The 27843-nt window shown below is 38.2% G+C and overlaps 1 protein-coding gene across 10 annotated transcripts in view; it reads left to right on the top strand.

Annotated features, from left to right (window-relative positions):
• Positions 1–27843, top strand: part of KDM3A (lysine demethylase 3A) — a 54119-nt gene that overhangs the window by 4104 nt on the left and 22172 nt on the right. For 8 of the 10 annotated variants that reach the window (XM_082743456.1, XM_082743464.1, XM_082743463.1 and 5 more), the window contains exons 3-11: positions 4323–4478; positions 5578–5688; positions 9107–9209; positions 9945–10069; positions 10316–10388; positions 10505–10593; positions 16561–16724; positions 18601–19121; positions 24711–24915. In XM_082743456.1, coding sequence (XP_082599582.1) covers positions 4323–4478; positions 5578–5688; positions 9107–9209; positions 9945–10069; positions 10316–10388; positions 10505–10593; positions 16561–16724; positions 18601–19121; positions 24711–24915 — 1547 coding nt within the window. Of the gene's footprint in view, positions 1–4322; positions 4479–5577; positions 5689–9106; positions 9210–9944; positions 10070–10315; positions 10389–10504; positions 10594–13244; positions 13298–16560; positions 16725–18600; positions 19122–24710; positions 24916–27843 lie in introns of all 10 variants that reach the window. The other 2 variants (XM_082743465.1, XM_082743457.1) reach the window with 1 other exon arrangement.

The following is a 27843-nucleotide window of genomic DNA, read 5'->3' as shown; positions in this document are numbered from 1 at the left end:
CAAGTTTGTCTAGACTGATTTGCTGTTAGTTAAGGATGATGTTAACAAGGCCAAGGCTTGTTAACTTTGTTTCACCTCAAGAGAGACTTTATAACAAAGTCACTCACTCAGATATAATGTGTCTAGTTGTTGATTACAAAAAGACAGGGTGAAGACATAATAATGATTAAATGCTTAAATTCTCACAAATATTCTAGATGGTGAACCACATTTTTTAGTGTTAGAAATTGAGGCTTGAAGAAATTAAATAACTTGCCTAAGTTCGTCTCTGGATCTTAAACACTGGGCTTTAATACTCAGGTAGAGTGAGATTAAAGTACTGTGTTTTGTGGGCCTTTAAATGTTTAGCAATTAGAACACTACTTGGCATGAAGTATTTGCTGAAATATTGGAATGAATAAATGGAAGAAACCACAGTTATTCTACATTGAAAAGCAGTTTTAGAAATCTACTAATGGAGCAGTGGCATCCTCTTGCTCTAGAATAACAACAAATCTTTATTAGTATGGTTATAAGAATGTCTTTTTATCCTACTCTTTCTATTTGAGTGTGAGACAAGTGGCTTCATTCATTGTGCATGTTGGGAATGTCTTTCTTTCTCTACTTATCTGGGTCTTTTCCAGTTTCCTTTCTTTGAATGTAACTTATACTTGAATGTTCTGCTGCTTCTTAGTTCTTAGGGATATCCCTTTGTAGCAGATAAGTAGTACTTGCCACCTCTTGTGTATTATTTCTTGCTGTTAAAATTCCCTTTGCAGTTGGGTGCCTTGACCAGTGCCTAGACTTTTCAGCCTGCTGCTAGTCAAACCATGTAAAATGAGAAATTCCTACCTGTGTAATAAAATCCATTTACCCCCATAATTGAAGGTGAGACTGTGGGATTTTAGGTGACTATTTTATTTAGGTGTAAGAATACATAAACAGAAGAATAAAGGAATAATTTCCTAATTTGTGTAGCATGGAATGAGTGGAATTCTGCATTATAGTGCTGGGAATGAAATAGGTATATAATTAAAAACTTGACTGAAACTCATGCCATTCTGTAAGTGCCTACTTTTAAACTTGGAAATATCTTACTTGGCCTTTCTGATGGTTTTCTTAATCATACTTAGGTGAGATTAATGTAGATTAAGAGTGGGAGGTTTTGAGGTTAGCTTGATTAGATATATTATACTCATGTATTAAAAAGATTTTCTGTTGGGGAAAAATTAACTTGAAATAATTTGAAATATTCATCTGGTCCAGATACTTAATAGGCTAATAAGGTACACATTTATAAACTATCCTATTAAAAAAAAAGTAAGTTTGGAAATTGTAGGGAGCAAATCATAATTAATTGGCCTCTTTTTGGCCTTTGGAATCAGACAGCATAAATAACATCTGTTTTGTGCACCAAAGGACCATGAGGGGAATAACACAATTTAAATGAGAACTAGTTACATCAATAAGCTTGCAGAAGCTTGGTCAGGTCGCTTTAGTTCTTCTGTATTTGACTTTTTATTGGTGTCCTTTTGGGGCGGGGGCGCAGAGAGAGAATCACAAGCAGGCTCCATGCCTAATGCAGGAGCCCAGTGCGGTGCTCTGTTTCACAACCCAGAGATCGTGACCTGAGTCAAAAGCAAGCAAGAGTCAGATGCTTAACCCACTGAGCCACCAAGACGGCCTTGGTGTGTCTTTTTATAGAAATTTTTGCATAGGAGGCTTGGGGGGGATCCCTTATACATATGCCTTAGGTTTCAAGGCACAAATGAGAGACATTTGTGGTTATGATAGGAAACTTTTGAAAGTATGAAGAGGGCTTACAATTCGTTGGTTTCATTATATTTTTTTAAAAGTTCACCTTTTTTCAAAGTGAAGTTAATGTGAGTATTTGACCAATGCAACCTAATACTGTGAAGTTATAAACTAAATTTTTTTAAGGAGTTTAACTTAATTTTTGGGATATAAAGAAGGGGCCCTGTCTAAATTTTGGTTTGGGGTTGATCGTCAGCTTTCTAGATTACTGATGTGATAAGAGTTGTGATGTTGCTTAAGTTTTGGAAAGCTGCTAAAGATCTTAATTTTTTTTTTTTTAAAGAGTTTATTTATTTATTTGTCAGAGAGAAAGACTGAGAACACACAAGCAGGCAGAGTGGCAGGCAGAGGTGGAGAGAGAAGCAGGCTTGCTGCCGAGCAAGGAGCCTGATGTGGGACTCCATCCCAGGACCCTGGGATCATGACCTGAGCCAAAGGCAGCGGCTTAACTGACTGAGCCACCCAGGCATCCCTAAAGATCTTAATTCATTCATTCATTCTTTCTTTCTGAATAGATCTTGGACAGTCATGTTCAGGATCTTCTTCCCCCCCATTCCTAACCGAATTGATACCCTGATAAATTAAGATTTGAATTACATGGAAGTCTTAAAGCTACCTAATCTCCTTGCCAGATAATTTACTTACCTTGTTGTAAAATTTTACCGAACAATTCAGTGAGGGGTAGGTATTAATATTTTCATTTTAGATTTAAGCAAGGGTTCTTAACCTGGCATACAGACTAATTGGTTTTCTTTGTAATGCTGTGTATATTATTTTATGCAGGTAAAATCATTCTGAAAAAGCTACAGCATAACTGGGATTCAAATCCAGATTTCTCTGGTGCTGTAGTTTGTATATGCTCATTCCTCTTACATCTTGTAGATGGGAAAACTCATCTAAATCTAGTGTGGGTTTGAGGTTGATGTGATGTGGGGCAGAAGGACTATCCAGTTTAGGGGAGCTATCATAGGACCTGTATTCTGTGGCTGGGGATGCAAGAAGATGAGCAGTCTCTAGCCAATTCTGTGAAGGACCATTTGATTGGGTATAGTGATGGATGGAATGCATAGAACCAAGGAGAGTGGAACAGGGCCTTGTCACATAGTAAGGTGCTCACCATCTGTATGGATTCTGGGATAACTGCAAGATTAAAAGCATGCCATACCAAGAAGATAACACAACTTCTCTGGGGAAGTTGCCTAAAAGTTAGGGATGCAGATTTTACTGTTGGGGGAGAAGGGTAGGATGGGTTTTAAATTTTCGCTGATTTTTAAAGATTGATATTATAAAGCCATAAAACTGGAAAAGGTTCGGGATTGGGACTAGTGGTATACCAGTTGGGAATGTCCTACCTGCTGAATGGTGGAGAGTAATAGAAAGTAAGAGGCCGCTTCAGAGAGTAATTTATTCATTCAACAAGTGTTTTGAGTACTGACTAGGGACTGGATATCAGTGAAGTACAATGGTAGGTAAAAACAGATTAGATTTTGACCTATTAAAATTTCTGTTAGAATCTGTTAGAATCTATTAGAATCAGTTAGCCACAAATTAATAAGTCAAAGTGTGGGTAAGTGCTAGGAAGGAAAAGTATAGGGATTTGAGTACAGTTAACCAGGGGAACTCTCTTGGGGGGTGGGGGAGTTTGCTCTTTGGTAAGGGAGGGCTTCTTTGAGGAAAGGATGATTTATTTTTTTTTAAAGGAAAGGATTTTTTAAATTGAATCCTGACAGATGAATGGAATTTAAAGCTTTTTTTAAGTTAAAGGTTGGAAAGGGAGATGTGATTGTGAAATTATGAACAGGGTTGATGTGTTCATTAACTAATTCTTTGAAGCTAAAACTGAGAGGCCTCTTTAGTAAGAAAAGGGATTTTAAGTCAAATAAAAATAGTGATTTTTACATAAAAAATTGAAGTAGTTTAACTCTAGGGTCAGTTTATCAGCTGTTTGTTTCTGTATTTAGTTAGCAAAGTAGTCATTGACTCCAAACTCCCAGTTTATTCAACTGAAAGAGATGTTGAGGATGTGCTGTCTACTAGGCCTTGTGAAGTTAAATCCTAAGCATACCAAAGGGATTCAGAACAAGTGGTGGATTATGCTGATGGGGGGGGGAGGTTGTCTTAAGCTCACAGTGTCATTTTAGAATTATAATGATGCCCAATAAGTATTTTTTTTAGGGTTTCAAATTTCTTTCTTTTGATTCTCAAAGCTCTGATGTCTGACATATGTAAAAACCTTCTACTTGGGGGTTCTTTGCTTTTACTTTTGGGGCAGAGACTGGCCTCCAAAACCCTTGACTACTGCTTCCCAAAATTATTTGGGAGCCAAAGCTTGATGGTTTGATTAACCTGTTTGGTTGGTTTATTGTGGACGGTGAAGGGAAGTAAGAGTGGGAAAGAGCGACAGCATATTTTAGATAAAGATTCAAGTAGAAAATCAGGGCATAATTCAGCTTTGGCATTTTTAGTGTTTATTTTCGTTAATTGAATCTGCCTTTTTTTTTTTTTTTTTTTTTTTAACTTCTGTTTAGGTGTGTGTGGAGTTTGATGGGGAATCTTGGAGGAAGAGAAGATGGATAGAAGTCTACAACCTTCTAAGGAGAGCATTTTTAGTAGAGCATAACTTGGTTTTGGCTGAACGAAAGTCTCCTGAAATTTCTGAACGAGTTGTTCAGTGGCCTGCAATAGTGAGTACCTCTTGGGGTTATGAGAACAGGGTATTTAATGCATTATGAGTGAAACAAGGAAGATGTATATGTAATGTCTATATTTGGCTTCTAGTTAATAATAGTACAGACATGTGACAAGGTAGAGGAGTCAGTCCTGCTAGGCAGCCTGTTACTCTGGGCCCCTGACTTTCTCCTGCCTCATTTTCTTCACTTGAAAAATAGGGATGGAGGTAATGTGGGGGACTGTCTAGGTCAGAGTCAGAAACCAGCATATGCATATAGGCATACATATATATGTATGTTTGGCTTGACCTTCATAGAGTTTTAAGAAAATTTGAATTAGTTTTTTGCTTTTAAAACATGGAGAGTATACCTTAAAGTCTGGCTGTTGCCTGGCTCTCTCAGGGGTTGCCAAGTCTCAGCCCCATGATCTCTGTGGTTCTCTCTGACTCATAGTATTCTTTGGCTCTGAAAGTGCTGGCATTCTGTACATGATTATGCCATTTCCACATCATAAATCTGGTGTAGTTAGATGATGAGAATGATCACAGTGTTTGGAGAGGACAATTCAGGTTTTGTGAGACACAAGTTTTAACTACTGTAGAAGGGCCAGGTTTAGACAGCTGGAAAGGTGGCTGAAAGGCTGACCAGGTTGTGAGGGCCTAGCATGCTGTGCTAGCAAAGTAAAGATTTTGCCTGTGGGTAAGAAGAGCTGCTGGAGGTTTTTTGAGTGGTATAGGGTTTTGGTTAAAGTTGTATTTTGCTCTTTGTATCTTCCCCACCACCCCCAGCTATTAAGAGTTTGCTGAAAACTTGGCCCTATCTCCCCAGAAAAATGTATACACACAATTTTTCATATAAATTTTAGAGAAGCCCTTTATCTCTGAACCCAGACCTGTATGTTAATGACTCCCAAATGTGTGTCTGGTTTAAATGATTGATTCTGGATGAAAATTGTGCGATCTCGTTGTTGCATGAATCATTGTTATTGAGATACCAACAGTAAATAAAAAATCTAATGGATTTGTCTCTCTGCATGTGTGGAAAATTGCTAGTTTCCATTTTCAGAATTATGCTGATGGCAGTTGTGATGCCAGAATGTTTTGTTTTGTTCTAGGTATATAAGTCTCTATTGGACAAAGCTGGTTTGGGATCCATAACCTCTATTCGCTTTCTGGGAGATCAACAAAGAGTATTTCTTTCTAAAGACCTTCTGAAGCCTATACAGGTAAAAGATAAAAATTATATTAATCTCTAAGGATAGAAATACAAATTTTTCAATATGAGAGCTAAAATACTGCTATTGATTGCTTTAATTCTAATAGAACCTGACAGAGAAAAGGACCCATCTCATCAGCAGTTAGTTGTTAGACATCATCCTTTAGATTTAGCCATTGGGTTGGTGCTGTCCATTAGGGGTTGGAAGGACAGAGGTAGTACAGTTGATGGTTTGTGTTTATGTATGGAGACACCTAGATGATACGAAAATAATTTTAAAAAGATTATTTATAATCTTTTATAAGATATTTTTATAATATTTAACTATATTTAATTTATAAGATTAGATATCATATGGCCACATATATCCATATATGGCCATCATTATGTATTCTGTATGAGACTTTGACTACTTGCTAGAATATATTTATAACCCCCAAATCAGTACTTGGGCACTTTTCATGGTCATTCACAGACACTGGCAGAGTGGTGAAAAATTTGAGTTACCTGACAAGTGTTCCCAACTAAAGTCAGATAAGGTGACTCATTCTGCCTTCTTGTTTCATCTCATATTGTAAAGAGATGTGCTTTTTGAGGTCTATTTAGTGCTGAATTTTTGTGCCTTTTTTTTTTTTTTTTCTTAATTGGTGGTTTCACTATACCAAATGTAGTGCTGAAGTGCTGTCTAGTGTTCCTAAGTGCAAGAAGGCCATGATGTGTCTTGGGAAATACATATGTTAGATAGATTTCATTCAGTTGTGAGTTATTATTAATCATTATTAATCACTGTGATTTCCAGGTTAATAATGTACCAGTGTATGTTAAATAATGTGTTTTCCACAGACATACACTTAAAACATGGTTGTAGATAGGTTGGTTGATGAAACTTAACCAAGAGGCTCAAAGGAGCCTAACCCTCTCTTTCCACTAGAAGTAGTGGTTCACTGTTCATTAAGTCAGTGTTTGTGGTGACTTAGTGAAATGTAACTATCATGAATAATGAGAATTGAGAGCACATACGTGTTCTTTCCACTTAGTTTGGAAAACTCCCACCCTTTTCTTTGTAACATTTAGGCTCTTGAGTCTTACTTATATAAGTGATTACTTTCTTTACAAAAATGTTGGGAGAGAGGAAGGAACACACAGATTATCTCTAGATTACTCCTTGGGAATAATGTTGGTCATATAATGGCATTCATCTTTTAGATGTCATTTTTGAAAATTAATCCTCTTTACCCACTTGCGTTTGGTGATCTGACATGTTTCTGTGGACTGTACAAAAATTAAAGTCACTTACTTGTTAAAAGGTAGTTTTAACAAGTCATGCCATATTTAACAAGCTGTGGGGCCTGTGGTCATTGCCATTGATGTGCCTGTATTCAAAACCCAAAGCACTGGCTTTCCCTCTTAAATCTCATTTTCTTATTGTGAAAATAAGTGAAAACAAAGTCCACATTCTGAACCTTATTTTAATGTTTAAATAAATAGAACAAGGAAGGTGCTATTGCTTTAGTTAATTTCAGATGCAAGTTACTTTTGTCATGTCATGTAGGCATGTTGATAGTTTTCCTGCCTTAAAAGGAAGAATGACCTGCTCTTAAGGACCAGGGAATATACAGGAGGGGCTTTGGATACCTTGCTTTACTTAGTGATAGAGTAGTTCTTTCTTCTCAGCATTGTTTTCTGGAGAGTTCTGCTTTACATGTTTTGTGTGTCCAAGCCTTTCAGTCAAAGTAGAACTTGTAGAAACAAAGTAGAAACTTGTTTCTTGACATTGGAAAAGCAAAAGCTGGATCAGTTGGTTTTTATTTATTCTCAGGGTGATGCACTGTGGTTGTCAGATGAATACTACTATTAATATTAATTGAGGGAGATTATGATGTGTGGTCTTGACTTTTACTGGTAATAGTGGTCAAAGTTCAGTGCTCTGGGGCATTCTTTGTAGATGTGGATGATTATAGTAGGTTTCTGTAGGAAACTATGTTGGGAGATGTGACTATTGCAGTATAGAGTGCTTGTCAATAAATAATGCACAGAGAACCTGAAAATCATTTGGCATATGTAGAAGTTGGATTTGAAGCTTAAGGTCTTTTTTTTTTATTGAATTTGACTTACTTATCTGTGGGTAAGAAGAAAGACAAAATACTCAGGTCAGGGCGCCTGGGTGGCTCAGTGGGTTAAGCCGCTGCCTTCGGCTCAGGTCATGATCTCAGGATCCTGGGATCGAGTCCCGCATCGGGCTCTGCTCGGCAGGGAGCCTGCTTCCCTCTCTCTCTCTCTCTCTGCCTGTCTCTCCATCTATTTGTGATTTCTCTCTGTCAAATAAATAAATAAAATCTTAAAAAAAAAATAAAATAAATAAAATCTTAAAAAAAAAAAATACTCAGGTCAACTGTCTGTCATTTAAACTCTCCTAGGCAGAGTAAAATCATTCTACCTTGTTTAAGAGCTCTTCCATTAATGTGCTATTTATCTTTTAGTAGGAATTAGAGCACACATTTACATTTTTTGAAATTGCAGCATGAGGGAAAAAAGAAACCCACACATGGCCCATTCTGGTAATTAATGTTGAACACTTCTGAAGACCCTGTGTTAAGTCTAATGTAATTTGGCTTAAGAACTGCATTTTTCCAGCATGGCCTCTCTGAAAAACTAGTTAGTCTTCCTAGTGGGAGAAATGGATGAACTATTTTTGGCCACTATGTATCCATTTCAGTATCAAGAAAGTGTGCAGGCCTGATACTAGAAGGGCTTCTGTGCTTCATAGTTTTGTGTTTGGCAGGTTATTCCTATTGACAGTTTTTGTATACATTTATCATAACTTAGTGTACACACAAAGCCAAAAGACTATGGAATAGTGCCCAAAATGGAGCTGCTGCCAAGAACTGAGTGTTTCAAAACTGACTTGATAAAAACTTAGGCTGTTTTTTCAGATTTTGTCCCTCCTCATCTTCCCCCCCCCCCCTTAACCATTTATAAACAAGAGTGCATTTGGAATCCTAATTAGGTTAAATCAATCTGTTTGAAGTGATTTGTTAAGAACAGTTTCAGTGAATTGATGTTACATATCTGTGTGGTTCTGTGTTTGTGTGTTTTGCCCCTGGGAATTCCTATGGGTTGAGCAATTTGTTTCCTTATTATATTTCCCGTAGTCAAAGTTGTGTCCTATTTAAAATTGTGCTTTGAGCCACTCCTAGTATTTGTCACGCTCTTAGCTTGGGGTGACTTCACTTTAGTCTCCCTTGTATCTGTGGTTTCTAATGTGTTCCTACTGTTTGACCTGTTAAGTTCATTGGAGTTTGAGTGGTTTGGTGTCATCAAATGGCTAATGACAGTACTTTGACATTAGGTTGATTGAAATGTCCACTGGAATTTAAACAGCTCTTACTACTTGTTACCTTAAAATGTAATGCTCTTCTTTTCTTCAGGATGTAAACAATCTTCGACTTTCCCTTATGGATAATCAGAATGTCAGTAAAGAATTTCAGGCTTTGATTGTGAAGCATTTGGATGAAAGCCATCTTTTACAAGGTATATAGTTTATCTGTTGGTGACAGTTTATGAGTTGACTAATGATTAGCTTGTAAAAAGGTACGTTTTAGTCCTCACTTTTTCTTTTAATGAGATTTCTGATTTTTCAGAGATTGCTTTTGGTTTCCTCATAGAAGTAGATGAGTGAAGGACTTTATATATTCTAAAGCCCCCTTTGGAAAGCTCAGGGCTTATGTGAAAACTAGTAAGGTAAATACTAAAACTAGTAAGGTAAAAAAAAGCTCAGCTGTATTTTGACAAAGAATTTGGTATGTTTGAAATTTCAGTGTTAAAAAATGAGTGAAACATGAATGTAGTAATCCTGATCCTCCCATATATTACTGAGTTTCTGGTCAGTTTCACAGTCATAATTATTTTGTAAGACTTGACAGTTCTGCTGGGGTTCCTGAGTTTGGATCCACTAAAACTCTGCACAGGACAGTGAATTAGGGCTCAGTGAGTTGTCTGGTACTACTTGGTCTTATATAAATGTTGACATATATTGTTATTTTTTTTTCCATTTTCCTATCAATTTACCTCAAAGTTTAAAATAAAAAGTTTAAATTTTCTACTAGCTTTTTTGAAATGCTGTCTTCTTGTGTTTATAGTAGTATCTTGTAATGTTTATTTTTATCTACTGCTTTTTTAAAGACTTGAGAAGTTACTATTCTGGATGATGGTATGTTGGGAAATAATGCAGATTGCTCTAAGGATTTTTTTTTCCCCTCCCCTCAGGTGACAAAAACTTAGTTGGTTCAGAAGTTAAAATTTATAGCTTGGACCCATCTACTCAGTGGTTTTCTGCAACCATTGTAAATGGAAACCCAGCATCAAAAACTCTTCAAGTCAACTGTGAGGAGGTAAAAGATGATGCTAATTGCATGTAACATAACTTGACAGAGGAATATAATTCTAAAAAGGAATTATAATATCTTATAGGAGCTAGACAGCTTATTACTTTATATTAAAATATTAGAGTAGAAAAAGAGAATGATATTTTTTTAAAAGAAATTATTTGTAAGAAGCTTCTTTTGCTTGTTAACAGTTAATATATGTGCCCGAGCATTTTTAAGTTTTCTAGTATCTTTGTTTTATTTATTTTTAAGATTCCAGCTCTGAAAATTGTCGATCCATCACTGATTCATGTTGAAGTTGTACATGATAACTTTGTGACATGTGGTAAGATACATTATTTGATTAAACCCTTTAGTTCTCCTTCCTTTCTTCTTTCTCCTTTCTTTTTTCCATGTTAAGAGAAACAGGGAAGTGAACTTATCTTTTTTAAAATATTTTAGGTAATTCTGCAAGAATTGGCACTGTAAAACGCAAGTCTTCTGAGAATAATGGAAGCCTAGTTTCCAAACAAGCAAAATCTTGCTCTGAGGTAACCTGACTTAAGTTTGTCACTTATGTAAAGGTTTTCTTAACTCTTACTGTGCGTGGCCAGCTTGTTAGTGGTTATAAAGCTCTCTTCTGTGCTATTCTGTTCTGTGTTGTCTGTTCTTCTTTGCTGGTTCCAGATCTTGGCCATAATTTCTACACTCAAGCAGATGGAGATAATATAAGTTTCTGGTTAACTTTTTCTTTTGTGTAAAACTTTTTTTTTTAATATTTGGTGAAAAATTTCAATAGATTTGACAGTTTCACCCATAAGGAATGTTTTTGAGGGTAAACTGAGTTGTGTATATCAAACTAGAAGAAAGCCTGGCATGAGAGGAGGGAAAGAATCTTAGAAATTGAGTACATACTGAAATGGGACGCTCCCCTTCCCCCAGTAATAGGTTTGGTTGATAGTTAAGATTGGTTAAACAGACATTAGTTTCTTAAAGGAAGTGGTTGGTTTGCTGTTACTAATTTCTGCCCAGAAGAGTATATGTTGGTATGAATGCCACTGTGTGTTCAAGTACTGGATTTAATTCTGTTCTCAGTTGGTTAGGATTTAGATCAAGAAACTTAGGACTGTTCTCTTTTTAGGTGAGTTGAATCCTTAGAACCTGTTACAATATAAGTAACTTTTTACAACTTAGGTATCCAGATGCACTTGTGTTATGTGGAGTTGAGAATTTTAAAATTTTACCAGGCTGGTGTTCACATTGTTAGGAGCACCTGAGAGGGAACTCCAGGGTTTGTGGGAGGAAGCCAGGGAGAAGTGATAGGGAGTGGGCCAGAATTAAGGCATGTAGGGCTCTGGGTCAGGACTACATCAACTAGAACCAACGTAAGCACTGTGCTACACAAATATATAAGAATCTGACTGGCCAAGATGATTGGCTTTCCTGAGTCTTAAGCCTCTAGGCAGCAGGAACTTCAACATTTGACCAACTTTGTAAACCAAGATACCTAATATCTCTCTCTTCCTTCCAAGTGTGTAGGTCTCACCTCAGGTTTTCAGGAAAGAATGAAGAGGTTATTATTGGAAATTAATATTACAGCTTTCATTTTCTCTTAAAGTTTACAAGAGAGAAGTAATGTGAAAGGGACTGTGAAATGAGGAGGTCAAGCAAGTGATTCTTGTGTTAGAGTTAAGCTCACAGAGGATATTTTCAAGTAGTCCACAGTTTCAGAAGCCGAGAGAGAAACAGAGTACAGTAATAACTTGTTAGGTTTTGACGTTAGATAAATTGTTAGCAGTAGTCTATCATGGAGAATGCATCAGTGTAAATAGTTGGTGAGATGAAAAGGAGAACCACATGCTGTGTTTAGGAAGGGGCTAGAGAATAGGAAGTGGCATCCTGATGGATCTTTGAAGAGTCATCCTGGGGTACAGGCAGGACTGGGGTCAGGGAAACTCCAATGGAAAAGGTGCCAGATCTTCACAGTGACAGGTTTATCAGTGATGGAACAGATAATTGAATTGCAAGTAAATATATAGCCTTCAAGGAGGCATGTGTAAAATGTGGTAATATATACATACATAAGTGATCCTCTCTGCCTGACTCCTACTCTTCAAGGGCAGGGAGCATGTCTTTCGGAACTCTGTCAGCATTTTGTCCAGCTCAGTAGCTTTGTGTGCTGCTGAACTGATTGTTGAGTAAAGTACATGTTATTTTGAAAAAAGCTAAAACTTCGGCTAGAAGATAAGTTCCCATAACCTGTTTGAGCTTAATTTCTGCACCTAAAATGAGAAACTAAATTTGATGTTTTAAAAATGCCTGTTTGAGCTCTTAAACTCTGTACTAAGATTCTGATTCTAAAGGAAATTGGGATGGTAGATTTGGCTGGAGATACATACTGGCATTTTTAGAAATTGTTTTTATTATTGTTACTGTAAAGGTATTCTCCTTTATATTGCACTTATTTGTCAAATAAAGATTCTCACATTAAAAAAAAGTTACTCTTTAAAATTTTTAGTTAATCCAGAAAAACAGGAAAGAAATGTCACTTATTCTTTTCAACTCTCACTGTTCACATTTTAGAATACCTGTCCTGTCTTTTTTAAAAATTGTTTTCTCCTGTGTAATCATGGAGGCCTTTAAAAAACAAACTAAAAAACCAACTTTTATAGCCTCTTTGATTCCTTTCTAGTATGTTGTATATATTTTTCCATATGAAAAAATACCTACCTCCCTTTTTTTATCCTGGGTGTTTCTTGTTATCAGGCAAATTTTGGAAACACTGGCTGGGGCTAGATTCAAAAGACCTAGACTGGTAAAGGAAGAGGTGGGGAAAGAGAGGTCGTTTAAATATGGGAGTGAAAGGTGAGTACAGTGACATACTTGGCACACATCTCACTCTTTGCAACCCCAGATGTGTTGGACTGGCACGGAGTCTACTTTTAGGGTTGTCTTTGGAAGACAGGTGTTTGGAATTAGGTAGACAAGTCTCTTGATTGCCTTGGTGAATACTTTTGCATAGAATAAACCTATTTGCCAGTAACGTCTGGTTCCTTGAAGGTCTTCTCTGCCTAGCAGACTATTTCTCAGAGTTAGGACATTGCTTGGTTACTTGAGAGAGTCTGCTGAGTAGAGTGAGCCAGCAGTGTCCTTTTTAGAATACCATCATACACTCAATTATATTATCTCCGTCTGCTGGCAGGGAGGAACTATTGCCATGACTGGTATAGAAGACCTTCAGGGAAAACTCTTCAGGTAAGAAGAAACCTTGACCCTTGTCAAGTCAGAGGCCAGTGCAGTGGTGTGCACATGGAGATGGGTTTTATAATTGGAGCCCTGTCCCTGTTGAGCTAACCCTTAGAAATTTCTAGAGTGATATGTTTTGTTTCTAAAAGGAAAAGCATCCTAAGTTACGCTGTTTGGAGCACATTGTGACTATACTGAGAAAATTTTTGTATTTTTCTGCTTTGAGTGAGCTAATGTATGTGCCAGGCACTGTGGTAAAGTGCAGCCCTATAAAGTATGCTTCATTATTCTCATTTTACAGTTGAGGAAACTGAACTCAGAGAGCTTAAATAATGTGCTAGGAAGTGTCAGAGACCAGATTCCAACCAAGGTCTGCCACCAAAGCCCAGTGCTCTTAACCACTGTGCTGGTGTTACCACTCCTCTCCAAATCTTTTCCTTGGTATGGTGAGTCACCATTGTAAAAACAGTAGATTCCTACTTCCTTCCCTCTATTTTTCCATCCATCTTTGCAGTAAGTATTTATTGAATATGAAATATATGTTAGACATATTGGTGAGCATTACTGCCTGGCTCTTGAGGGTGACTTACGGGACTGACGTAGCTGTTTTAAAATAACTAAGTGCTTAACAGCATTCATTCATGATTCATCATTCATTCATTCATTCATGTATTCCACCAGTCTTATTTGAGCATCTGCTGTATTCTTGCTTTACAAGGTTTAACAGTGGATGTAGAAGCGGGTTCTGCCTATAGGAGTGTGCGATTCATTGTGAGGCAACTGACAATAAAAAAGTAATTTAAATAAAGCATAAGTACAGTATCACTGTGCAATGACAGTTATAAACACAGTAACGTGATTAAGAGAAAAGGGATGTCCTGTGGGGCACTGGTATGGAAAGAGTAATCAGATTCTGAGGAGGTGACAGTAGAGCAGATTTGAGAGTGAAGGGATAGAAAAAGCCACATGAAAACTATCTACAGAGGGAATACCAAGTACAAACGTGCATGCAGGCAAGAAAGAGTTTAGACCATCTGAAGACCAGAAAGGAAGCCACTGTAGTTGAAGCACTGTGAACAAGTAGACTGAGATGAGTGGAGAGGGTTGGCAGAGACCAGACCACATAGAATTCTTATAGGCAGAGGAGCTGTGATCTGATTTATATATGTGTGTGTGCAGGGAACACAAACACACATACACAATACACACCTACACACCACATATGTTTTAAAGATTTTATTTATTTGACAGAGCATAAGCAGGGGGAGCAGCAGGCAGAGGGAGAGGGAGAGGCAGGCTCCCCGCTGAGCAGGGAGCCTGGAGTGGAATTTGATCCCAGGACCTGATGATGATCTGAGCTGAAAGCAGACACTTAACCAACAGAGCTAGTCAGGCGTCCTGATTGATTTAAATTTTATAAAGATTGCTCTGTGTTAGAATAAAATTGAGTAGGAGGCTGAACACTTAGGCAGAAATGGAAGTCAGGCCAGTTAGGAGACACATGGTAGTCTAGGGGGAAATTGGTGGTAGTGGTGGCGTGGAAAGAAACTGGCTAGATTCCATGAATATTTTAGAAATAGAGGCAGAACTTACTGGTTCATTGCATACAGAAAATGAGAAGAAGGGGTTTTTGACTACAGCAGCACAGTGGCTGTCATGCAGAGTAAAAATTTGTGTGATCTAAATTTCTTCAGTATGTTACTATAGGTTTACAATCAAAATTTCTTAAGGAGACTACCCTCAGGAAAGTAATTTAAGAAAAGGTATGTGTTACTGCATCAATTCTAAACATAATTCAGAACAAGGAAGAGGATACAAAGGCTGATGCTTGGTGGAAGTGAGCCTGGAGTGAGCATTTTGAAATGATTTGGCAGTTCAGCTTTGGGAGGGTAATTGTTTTATAGGTGATATCAGAATTCTAAAACAGAGTCAAAAAAGGACTTGATTAGGACTAAATTTCTCTAATTTCCTCAGTTTAAGGATTAAGAAACTGAGTGCCAGAAAGCTAAAGTTGACCGTCCCAAGGACATTCTTAAGATGGCCAAAGTCTCCCCCTGAAAAAAATTTTTGGGGGGGAACAGTAGGTTAATATGTAACCATAATTGAGTTGACAAATAATATGTGAACTGATAGTTTTGTATTTTAAAGTAATTTGAAACATGACAAAACTTCGATAGTGATTAAGTAAATTCTTATTTTTCAAATGTTTCTATTTAACACACATTAGGCACTCTTTTCAAGGCTGCCAGAGTTAAATGTCCGAGAAAGATTCATGAGTGACTACATGTAACTATACTCAGAATTGTGAAGTTTTAAAAACTTACCAAGTTTTAAGGTCAGGTTCTACCTCAAATTTTAGAGACAAATTCTTAGAAGATGAAGAAATTTTGAAGATTCTTCAGGTTGAGTTTGGTACTAAGGTAAATGTAAAGGTCATTGTGGAATGAAAGGGTTGCAGCTGGGAAGGGGACAGGACTTCAAGAAGTGCGTACAAAGAAGGGGGTGAAGAGAGGGAATGATTTCTCCTCGTTTAGCTTGAGGCTGCCTATGTGGAGTTGAGTTTAATCTCTTCCTGCTTTTTCCCTGGTGGGAAAGTGTAAATTGGGAAGATGTGGGGTCCATTTGTTATATTTTTGTGAAGATACAACTGCGTGAAAAGAGAAGATGTCCCAGCTCTGTCCCATAGGGTTGTCATGACTTGGTATTTTTTGCAGCTTGGAGTGGCCTTTGTGACTTGAAGAGCCATTTAAGAGCAAGAACTATGGTTCTCAACCTTTATTGCATTGTAAAGGCTTCTCTTGGTACCCAGTAGGCACCACTGCCTGCAGGAGTCCTAGCTGGTATTGTCTCCTGCCAGCCTGTGCAGTAAGTGCATGGTAGGCACACAAGTAATGCTGAACTGAATACGTATGAAGCGGCTACCATCTGAAGACTGTCAGTTAAAACTCCCTTTTCTGCATTGCATTGTTAAAAGAGTTGCCATACGACTGCATTTTCCTGACATAATGAGTCAGAGGTCTGTAAAAGATCAGCTGGTGATCTTTTGAAGGAAGACTCAAGTTTTGTGAAAAGCTGGCATGATTTATGGAACAGCCTTTAGATAGAAGTTCTTAATTTTGAGATTTATCACTTGTTCTACTGTCCTGTTCTTTTTATTTGCAAATGATATTTGTGCTTATTTAATACTAAACCAAGCAAATAAATTTGAATCTTGCTAGGACTTCATAACCAGGAATTTTCCTTTTACTGTCTGTTGGTTTGGTATCTTCTAGGCCTCTCCCAGTATGTGTCCTGTGCAGTCCGTTCCCCCAACAGTCTTTAAGGAGATACTGCTCGGCTGCACTGCAGCAACTCCACCCAGTAAGGACCCAAGGCAGCAGAGCACTCCCCAGGCTGCCAACTCGCCACCTAACCTTGGAGCAAAAATTCCTCAAGGGTAAGTAGAGTTGTTTGTTAAAGGTGCTCAATCATAATAAGAGGAAAAAATGATTTTAGCTGTGGTTCATCATGTGTGAGCTTACCTCTGCCCAGGAGCTGGTGTTTCAGAGAGAGATGGTAGTGTACTACTCTTGGTGGAATGACTGGCCCTTCATCACATCTCAGGTTGTCCAGGGAGGTTTTTCATTAGCGTTTTAGAATTGGTCATGTGCCTTCAGAGGTAAAAAGGGTGATAGGCATACAGAACAATGTGGAAAATGTTTTTAAAAAATGAAGGACTTTGTGAGGAAAGAGCAACTTCTTGATTTGATAAAGTGAGAAGAGTCCATTGGAATGCTGTAGACAGCTGAAGAATAAATGTCTGCTTTAAGGGAAAGGGAGCAGGTTGCATGTATGTGGAAGACTGTGGTCAGTGGAGTGTGGAGAACAGGAAGACATAGTGATAGTGTTCTTATCAGCTCAGACCTCAAATACAGGTGAAAAGACGTGGCTGCAGAGAAAAGAAGTCATGGAAATGAGGCAGTAGCCATAGAAGGAATAGGTTGCTAATTTTATAGGTGAAGAAAAGGAGAGAGAAATGTAAAGTGTAACCAGGGATTTAAAGTGGCTACAAGATTACACAGACAAGAGTTTTAAGGGAATACACTCTCTTGGAGGAGGTGGTGGCCTGTGTAGGTAATTGATAAAAAGCTTAGGATATAGGTCAGAAAGACAGTGGTATGGGAAGGTGGGTTTGGGGCACCTGGGTGGCTCAGTCGGTTAAGCATCTGCCTTTGGCTCAGATCATGATCCCAGAATCTCAGGATAGAGCCCCACATCAGGCTCCCTGCTCAGTGGGGAGTCTGCTGCTCCCTCTGCCCTTCCCCTGCTCATGCCCCCTCTCCCTCTCTCTCTCAAATAAATAAACAAAATCTTAAAAAAAAAAAAAAAGTGGATTTGGAAGAGCACTGCTGTAAGGGGGCCAAGTGGCTGAGCACATTGGTTAACTGGGAGGAAAGTAGGCTATCGGGGGTGAGCTTGGATGGTAGCCACAGAGCTGTTAGATGGAAGGAGGAGCTGTTTTCAGAGTAGAAAGAGGGAATAGTAAGAACAGTAATGCTGTATACTCAAGTCTAAAGTGAGTACGTAAAGAAATTCTTGGGGTACCGAGACTGGATCAGTTGGTGGGGCATGTGACTCTTGATCTCAGTTCAAGCCCCAGTTGGGCATAGATCTCAAAAAAATTGTTTTTTCTTCTCAAGGATGAAATCTTTTGTTAGAGGCATGGAAAAAAAAGTTATTAGGGAAAAAGGATTTTGTGTTTTGCTGGGGAAACAACTTGAGGATGAATTTCAGGGAAACGAAAGTTCTTCAAGGATATATCCTCTGTTAGGGTAGGTGATAGGAGGAATACCAGATCATCTGTGAACAAGCAAGTAATCAACTGGCTCTTCAGTTGCTTTGAGTCCTGATCACTGACCAAATAAGAATGGAATTACACAGTGTCAGTGTCAGGGCCGGTTACATGTTGTTCACAGGCTGGGTTTTGTGCTACTGGTAGTTTTGTTCCATTTGATGCTCAGTTTGTTTGGTTTTGTTTGAACTAAGGTTCGTTACACTGTGATATATAAAACTAACTTGAAATAGTGAAGGGTTTATGAGCACATACATGTAGGATTTAGGGTTGTATTTTCCTAAGTGTTTTAAGATGTTTTTGCAGAGCCATTGATTATTTTTAACTCCAGCTCACAGAAACCTATCCTATGTTCTCTCATAACATAAGCATTTTTTTCCTCTTTCATATTGATTGCCTTAGGGTACCAAACAATTTTTTGGAAAGGTAGAGGAAAGGTAAAAGAGACCTAGATGCTAGTTTTTCATATTCTTTGTTTCAGATGTCATAAACAGATTTTACCAGAAGAACTTTCTTCCTCTCTCAATACAAAGCCTGAAATACTGAGAACAAAACCGGACATGGTCTGCAAAGTAGGATTACTGTCTTCAAAGTTCTCTCAGATTGGAACAGAAGACTTAAAACCCCTTAGTGAACCAAAAGGTAGCTGTACCCAACTGAAGACCAACACTGATAAGGAAAACAAATTGGAATCTGTTTCTCAGTCATCAACTGGCCTTCCTGTGGAGTGCTTATCTACAAAGCCATCTACAGCAGAGCTGGAAACTTCCAGTACTCCTGAACTGCAGAAGCACCTAGAATATGCACCTTCCACATCTGATGGCCTTTCACATAAGCCAGAAGAGAAAGCAGGTGTCAGTAGTAATAGCCCTAGTAGTTGTGTGGAAAAGAAGTTGATAGAACCTTCAGCTTTAGGATGTCTGTCACAGAATTTGAAGGAATCCTCAGTAAAAATAGATAATGAAAGCTGTTGTACAAGAAGCAACAATAAAATCCAGAATGGTGAGTGTTTCCACTTGTCTTTATTAGTAGAAGGTAAGAAGAGATGGTAGTGGGTACATAATATATTTTCTTACCTTATGAGAAAATAATGTGAAAATGACTATAGAAAAAGTTCAGACATGGGCACGTGGGTGGCTCAGATCGTTAAGCAGCCAGCTCTTGATTTCGGCACTGGTCATGATCTTGGGGTCCTGGGATTGAGTCCCGTTTTGGGCTCCTTGCTCACTGGGGAGTTTGCTTGAGGATTTTCTCTCTTTCTCCCTCTCCTCTTCTCTGCCCCTCCCCTGGCTTGTGCACACTTGCATGCATACACATGCTTGTGCGCACTGTCATAACTAAATAAATCTTTAGGAAAGAAAAGGAAAAGAAAGTTCATACAATTCAAAGGAGAAAGTAACCTCCCAAAATCTCCTCAGAAATGATTACTGTTAATATCTTGGTGTACCTGGTTCCACGTATATTAGAAGTACAGACAGGCTATTAACACAAATACGTTTAATGCCAACAGTTTTACCTTGTGAATTATTATAGGTGTCTATGAACATTTTAAAGGCTGCAAGGATTCCATTATGTATGCATTTATCAGATGACTTAATTGGTTCCTGTGAGAGTGGTAAAGAGGTGGTTCCCAGTTTCTGGTTGTAAAAAAATAATTTTGAAACAAAATCTAAAGTAATCTGGTGATTATTTTTATTTTCAGTTTCTCACTGATTTTTGTGTGATAGAAGAGATGGAGGGGCGCCTGGGTTGCTCATTGGTTAAACATCCAACTCTTGATTTCGGCTCAGATCGTGATCTCAAGGTTGTGAGATCAAGCGACATTTTGGCTCTGCACTGGGCATGGAGCCTGCCTTGGATTCTCCCTCTCCCTCTGCCCTTCTCTACTCCCTCCCTACCTCTTAAAAGAAAAGAGAGAGAGAGAGAGAGATGGAGGAGATAATTGATACTTAATGCTCATGCAAGTAGTTCAGATCTGCAATTTTTTTTTTTTTAAGACTTATACCACCATCTCTAGAAAAATGGCTTTTGGTTAAAGATTTTAAGGACAGACTCAAACACTGGGCAGAGTTTCTTCGCTTAAGGGGATGCCCTACTGCACTCACAATTTAAGAACTGTGTACAAGCTACTTCATTTTATTGTGTTTTGTATTTTGTTTTATTGCACTTTGAAGGTACTGCTTCCTTGTTTTGTTTTGTTACAGATTGAAGGTTTCTGGAAACCCTGTGTTAACCTAGTCTCTCAGCACCATTTTCCCAACAATATTTGCTCACTTGTAATCCTTTTGTCACATTTTGGTAATTCTTGTACTATTTCAAACCCTTTCATTATCATTATATATTGTGATTTGTGATCAGTGATGTTTTATGTCACTGTTGTAATTATATTGGATCACCACATACTACACCCATATAGGAAGACCAGCTTAGTTGATAAATGTACATTTGTTTTGACTGCTCCACCAACCAACTATTTCCTCATCTCTCTCCCTCTCCTCTGGCCTGGCTATTCCCTGAGATACAAAAATACTGAAATTAAGCCAAGTAATAATCCCACAGTGGCTTTTAAGGGTTCAAGTGAAAGGAAGAGTTGCACATCTCTCACTTTAAACCAAAAGCTAGCAATAATTAGGCTTAGGGAGGAAGGCATGTCAAAAGCCAGGGTAAAGCGAGGCCTGTCATGCCAGACAGCTGGCCAAGCTGTGAATCCAAAATAAAAATTTTGGAAGGAAATTAAGGGTACTAGTCCAGTGAACACACGAATGATAGGAAAGTAGAACAGTCTTACTGCTGATACAGAGAAGTTTTAGCAGTCTGGATGTAAGAGCAAACCATCTCCAACGTTCCCTTAAGCCAGAGCTTAGTCCAGAGCAAGGCTGTTACTTTCTTCAGTTCTCTGAAGGTTGAGAGGTGTGAGGAAGCTGCAGAAAAGTTTGAAGTTACCAGTGGTCGGTTCATGAGGCTTAAGGAAAGAAGTGTCTCCATAACATAAAAGTGCGAAGTGAAGCAGCAAGTGCTGATGGGGAAGCTGCGGCAAGTCAGCCCAAGATCTAGTTCAGGTCATTCACAAAGGTGGCTACACTACACGACAGATTGGAAGAAGATGCCAGCTTGGACTTCCATAGCTAGGGAGGAGAAGTCAGCACCTGGCTTCAAAGCTTCCGAGAATAGGCTGGTGGCTTTAAGGTGAAGCAGCGTCCATTTACCGTTCTGAAAACCTTATGGCCTTTAGCTCATGCCACATCCACTCTGCCTGTGCTCCATAAGTGGAACAGCAAAGCCTGGATGACAGCATGCTTGTTTACAACAACATGGTTTGCTGAATATTTTAAGCCCACTGTTGAGGCCTACTGCTCAGAAAAAGAAAATACCTTTTAAAATACTGCTGCTCGCTGGCAATGTCCCTCTTTACCCCAAGAGCTCTAACAGAGATACACAAGATTCGTGTTTCCATGCCGGCTGACACAGCCGTTCTGCAACCCATGGATGAAAGAATAATTTTGTATTACAAATCTTATTTAAGAAGTACATTTTGTAAGACTATAGCTACCATAGATAATATTTATTTTTTGATGGATCCAGGCAATTGTACACTTACTAGACTGAAGTACAGTGTAAATATAACTTTCATATGCACTGGGAAACCAAAAAATTCATTTGATTTGCTTTACTGTGGTACTCGTTTTATTGAGATGGTCTAGAACCACATCTGCTGTGTCTCCAAGATACGCCTGTACTCTTCAGAGGAAATGCTACACTGTATTTTGTACTATTTCTGTTAAGTTTGAGGATGCATTCCACTGATGGTAGTTAATACGAGTTCACCTATTAGAATTAGTGAATTAGAATTTGGCATGTCAAAAGTTTAAAAATACCTTTGATAATTGTCAGCTGTGTGGGAAAATTAGCATGGATTTTGATAGCTTTTAGGAAACTTAATGAAAAACACTATGCACTTGGATAAGTAGGAAACAAACGTATCCACAATTTAGCTTTTACTTGGGGCCTCTGAAGCTAGAGAGAAAATGGATAGATTTGACTCTTGGGCTTTGGATGCAGAATTGGAAGAGTAGGAAAACCTGTCTTGGCCTAGTAATACTTATAGCCCAGCTTCTACATTCTTGGGCTTGAGTTGATAGGGTTGTTAATTTGCATAGAATTAATTGCGTAAGATTATACTTTTCCTCTTGAATTACGTAACTCTCCAAAGAAAGTGAATATTCATAAGCATATTTTTGCTCTGTTTTATTACTCTTTTTGAGTCATCAGGCCTTACATTCAGATAGTTTTTGAGGCAAATTAATATTATGTAAAGAAACAGTAAAAATTCTAGGGGCGCCTGGGTGGCTCAGTGGGTTAAGCCGCTGCCTTCGGCTCAGGTCATGATCTCAGGGCCCTGGGATCGAGTCCCGCATCGGGCTCTCTGCTCAGCGGGGAGCCTGCTTCCTCCTTCTCTCTGCCTGCCTCTCTGCCTACTTGTGATCTCTGTCTGTCAAATAAATAAATAAAATCTTAAAAAAAAAAAAAAAAGAAACAGTAAAAATTCTATATTGATAAGCACATTATAGGTATGTAAATGAGTTACAGAGTCTTGCTTTTTATATGTTGTATAACTGTATACCAGGTGAAGTTATTTTTAGAGAAATTAAAAACCTAATTAAATGTACTGGTGCATGCTATCTACTGGGATGTCTGGTTGAAGAGGGAGTGTGGTCAGGATCTCTACACTGTGTCCACTGGTACTGTTTATGGGTTTGGAAAGACTTGACTGGAAGCTATTTTGTCCCCTGTGCCCTTCTCCAGTTTGGGGCTAGAAAACAAAAGCAGTCTGAGTTGAAAAACAGCTGTCTTTTGTTCGGTAGATGTGTGACTCCTCAGAAGTTGACATGTCTTTTTTCCCTTGGTCTGCTTCCAGTTTGTGAGAATCATTGACTGGGTTAACTATTGCTGTTCTCACTGAAGAGCTAGATTTACATAGTACAACTTGCTTACTTAAAGATATTTCCTCTTGTAAGTGAGGGCAGACCCGTAACCTTTTGGACTCTTTGCTGATGGTTTGTGAAACCTGTTCCAACCTAGAGGGTGATGTTTTTTTAGCATCTGAGTGATTAAAATGCCATCCTTGAACTGCTGGTCTCTTTATTTTCTGTTCTTTTTTGCTCTACCTTTTTTTCCCCACTATAACTGACTAAGAATGCTTAAGGGGTCATGGCAAGATAGCATCCATTTAGCATTTTACAGTGTGCTCGGGCTCTACTTTAAAGAGAGGTAAAATGGGACGCCTGGGTGGCTCAGTCAACAGTTAAGTGTCTGCTTTAGGCTCAGGTCATGATCCCAGGGTCTGGGGATTGATTCCTGCATTGCACTGGGCTCCTTGTTCAGCAGGGAGCCTGTTTCTCACTTTGCCTGCTGTTCCCCCTGCTTGTGCGTGTGCACGTACTCTCTGACAAATAAAATCTTTTAAAACAATAAAAGGTAAGATTAGAATACTGCTAAGGTCATTTTTAAAGATACTTATTTTATTTAAAGCCTTTGCTTTGAGATCTTTCTCCACAACTACTGACCTCTCTAACAGCTCTCTCTCGGCTGGTTCCCCAGAATTTGTTTCTTGGGTTTTGTTTTTGTTTTTTGTTTGTTTGCCAAAGAATCCACATACCTGTTCCCTTGGAGGGAAGGTCTTTTCTGTCGGTTTCATATGAAATACTCCTCAAGGCACTTGGTTTATAACTAGATTCATTTCTGTGTTGTTTGGGTTGTGGCGGCTGACACAAAGATCAGTCTTTCCTGTTAAATTTCTACTTTTTCTCCAATTTTTATTTAGAAACTGTGTTAATGTTTCAAATTCTCCTACCCATTACAAGTTAAAACTTGAAACATGCCTTTACTTAAAATCATAATCCTGTCTTTAGTCACTGCCCTTCATCCTGAATGGAACATATGTGTGAAGGAAATTGAAGAAATATCAAGGGTCAAGTGACACCTCTTGGAAGCATTTAGAAGATAGCTCTCATTTTATAGACCCAGGGGCCTGTGTGGGAAAGCTGTTTGGTGTTACTATGTTTAGAATGGTTAGCTTTTGCACAATGCTCTAGAAAATACACTTTGTGAAAAAAAAAAAAAGAAAAGAAAAGAAAATACACTTTGTGTGTTCTGAAACACAGTCTTTGAAAAGTGACAGAATTGACTTGCACACAGATGTCTGTTGAGGTGAATCTATCTCTGTGCATTGTTATTGTTGCAGTGAGTCTAAATATCTGATTTGAAAAGAGTCTTCCTAAAATATTTTTCTGATCGAGGATTGTGAATAGAAGTGTAAATTGCCTTGGAATTATGAGACTAGTTGGTGAATTTGGGGTTTTAAGTTGCCTTGCTAAATGGATTTACCAGATGAGAATTATTTTATAAAGCGAGTAAAGCTTTCCAATTATTCTGATGGTTGTTTTATGTTAAGCCAGCTTTAGAAATTACAGTTGAATCAGTATTTAAGGAGTTCTCCCTTTGGGAAAGCTGGCCTTTGGAAAAGAATTCAGTCAAATGTTGGGGTGGCTTAAGAATTTGAGTTCCCATTTCTTTAATCTTCTTTTTTTCTAGCCCCCTCCCGGAAGTCAGTTTTGACAGACCCTGCCAAACTCAAGAAGCTGCAGCAGAGTGGCGAGGCCTTTGTACAGGATGACTCCTGTGTGAACATCATCGCACAGCTGCCCAAGTGCCGAGAGTGTCGCTTGGACAGCCTCCGCAAGGATAAGGAGCAGCAGAAAGACTCACCAGTGTTTTGTCGCTTCTTTCACTTCAGGAGGTGAGGCATTTGGGGAAAAGCTCAGATAATCTGGATCTTTATTTATTTATTTATTTATTTATTTTTAATAAACATGTATTTTTATCCCCAGGGGTACAGGTCTGTGAATCGCCAGGTTTACACACTTCACAGCACTCACCAAAGCACATACGATAATCTGGATCTTAATAGCATTTTTTTTTCCTTCCTTTTCTATCAGCAGTAAATCTAGAACTACAGAGGGTGAAGATTGCATGTTTACTCTCTGGTTTTGAGCGTCTAGATCTTATCCCATGTTATTTCCTTCTCAGTCTCCCTTTCAATTTGTTTTTAAAATAGAAAAGCCTAAATACACAACATTCTTTTCCTGAAACTAACAAACATTATAGAAAAATGCTGAAATTTCTTTAAAACTCACTACAAATGAACACTTAACTTTTCAGTGCGTTTTAGTGTTTCTATGGTTATAAAATTATTTTCAGGCATACTTAACTTGGGTATATAGTATATATTGTGTTGAATATTAACTTTCTTCATTACTTAGTAGGAACCCCTTGGATATGTTAGCTTTTTTCTGCTAAAACTTAGAATGATTAGGTAGGAACCCATAACAGTATTTGAAACAAGTTCACTTAACCAATTTTCTTATTGGGGTTAAGATTATTTTGTTGTTTTTGTCACTAAAAATAATTCACAAACAATCATCTCCTTGTTCCCATCTCTCATTGTTTACTTTGGAAGGATTACTGGAAGTGGCATTACTGGGTCAGAAGCCATGTGTTTTAAGGCTTTCATACATATGTTCTGCCAAATTGCCCTACAAGAAGGTTGCACCTGTGGCCAGGACCTCTGGCAGCATTTAAACATTCCTGTCTCTGTACTTTGCCAGCAGGAAGAGGCATATCTTTTTTTAAAAAATCTTCCTCAATTTTATAGGCAAAACCTTTCATTTTTATGTTTTGTTAAGTCAAATTTTCCCTAAATTCTTCTATCATTACTGAAGAAAGAGGCTGTTTTTTTCTTTTTGGTTGTCACTTATTTTTTGATAAATAATCAGTGTTGTTCTGCATATAGGTTAACTTTTTTTTTTTTTTTTAAAGATTTTATTTATTTATTTGACAGAGAGAAATCACAAGTACACTGAGAGGCAGGCAGAGAGAGAGAGAGAAGGAAGCAGGCTCCCTGCTGAGCAGAGAGCCCGATGCGGGACTCGATCCCAGGACCCTGAGATCATGACCTGAGCCGAAGGCAGCGGCTTAACCCACTGAGCCACCCAGGCGCCCTGCATATAGGTTAACTTTAAGTATGATTTACTTTCTCAGAAATGTAGATACTTTCAGACTTGAGTAGTCCTAATGATAAACAGAAGTGTTGACTTGAATTTATTTCTGTTCACCTCCTCACCCTTTGGTTTTATCAAGATTAAGGAGTGCTGAAGAACTGAGTTGAATGCACAGGTATTTTAGGCCATTGATTATATCTGTTCTGGTAGCTTTCAGATTTAGGCTCATTTTAATGAACTGTAGAGGTTTTTAGATGATAGTTTGCCCCATTCGTTCCTGAGTAAATTGCAGAAGCACCATGATGAAATGTCTAGTATTTAGAACTGTAATAACAGCTAGCATGTTAGCATACCATTATATTAACATATTTTGAATAACATGTTGTCTAGAATAAGTTCTAATAAAGGTTAGTTCTACTTTCTCTCTGGAGAATTTTTTTACACAGGTAAGTGTGTTAAGTGTTAAGTGGGTTCTGACATATATATGTATATATTTTTTAAAGATTTTATTCATTTATTTGACAGAGATCACAAGTAGGCAGAGAGGCAGGTGGAGGCGGGAGAGGGGGAAGCAGGCTCCCCGCTGGGCAGAGAGCCTGATGTGCGGGGCTTGATCCTAGGACCCTGAGATCATGACCTGAGCCAAAGGCAGAGGCTCAACCCACTGAGCCACCCAAGCGTCCCTCTGACGTATATTTTGTAGAGAGCACAAAATGTTATGCTTTGTAGAAATCTGGTCTGTCTATTCCTATTACACATTTGGTTTCCTTATGGTTCCTTGCTCTGAAAGGTATAAGCGGACTGGAGGGGAGAGATTGTTTGATTTTGGTTTTAAGTGGCAGAGGCCTTTTAAGGAGGAAACAATTAGTTTTTTCTTTCAGATATTACTAGAACTTTTTTTTTTTAACCACTATTTTGTATCCATCTAGAAATCACTGATTTTATGACTTAGCTGTTTTACCATTTTTGACCTCTTCAAAGAGGAAACTGTCTTTGCTTAATGTTGCATAGGAGAAGCCAGTCTAGTGGAAACCAGAATGAATTCACCACTTTGGTAAAAAGAATGTCATAATTTAAAGAATAGAGCTTCTTTTTTCCTCCCTGATTTTTAGAGAGTAGATACCAGCTGTCATTAGCCTCCTCCTCAAGTTTGTTTCTTATTAAATTCTCCTGCAGATAAAATAAAACGGTTAGGGTCTTCTACTGAAGCCCAATTGCCAAATCCTATTTGCCATCTCCCCCTTTGAAATAGCTTTCAAATTCATTTTTTAGTATTAAAACTGTCTTAATTTGGGCTGTCAATTAAAAATTTGCATCTCTCCTTTGGACTGATTGAAATTAATTTGCATCTGTTAAGCAACTCCCAGTGTCCTTCCAGTTCATTCTACACTCTTCTGGACAAATGATTTTTCTAAAGTACACCGTTAGGTATGTCTTGCAGGCTGAAAGACTTGGCAGCTGGCCAGGGACCAATGGAGAAATCAAGATCCCTGCATTTTTCTTTCTTTTGTATGAAATACAGTTTCCTTGACTTGCCTTTTTTAGCTAATGTCTTCCTTTTCTAGTAATGCCACTCTTAATCATTATCACTACCATGAAGTCTTAGTATTAGTTTCACAAAACTCACAGTCAGTAATTCTCTGGCTCCTATAAGATTTAATGATCAT

Source organism: Mustela nivalis (assembly GCF_964662115.1).
Source record: "Mustela nivalis genome assembly, chromosome: 8".
NCBI lineage: Eukaryota > Metazoa > Chordata > Mammalia > Carnivora > Mustelidae > Mustela > Mustela nivalis.
This window is presented reverse-complemented; position numbering and strand designations above follow the sequence as displayed.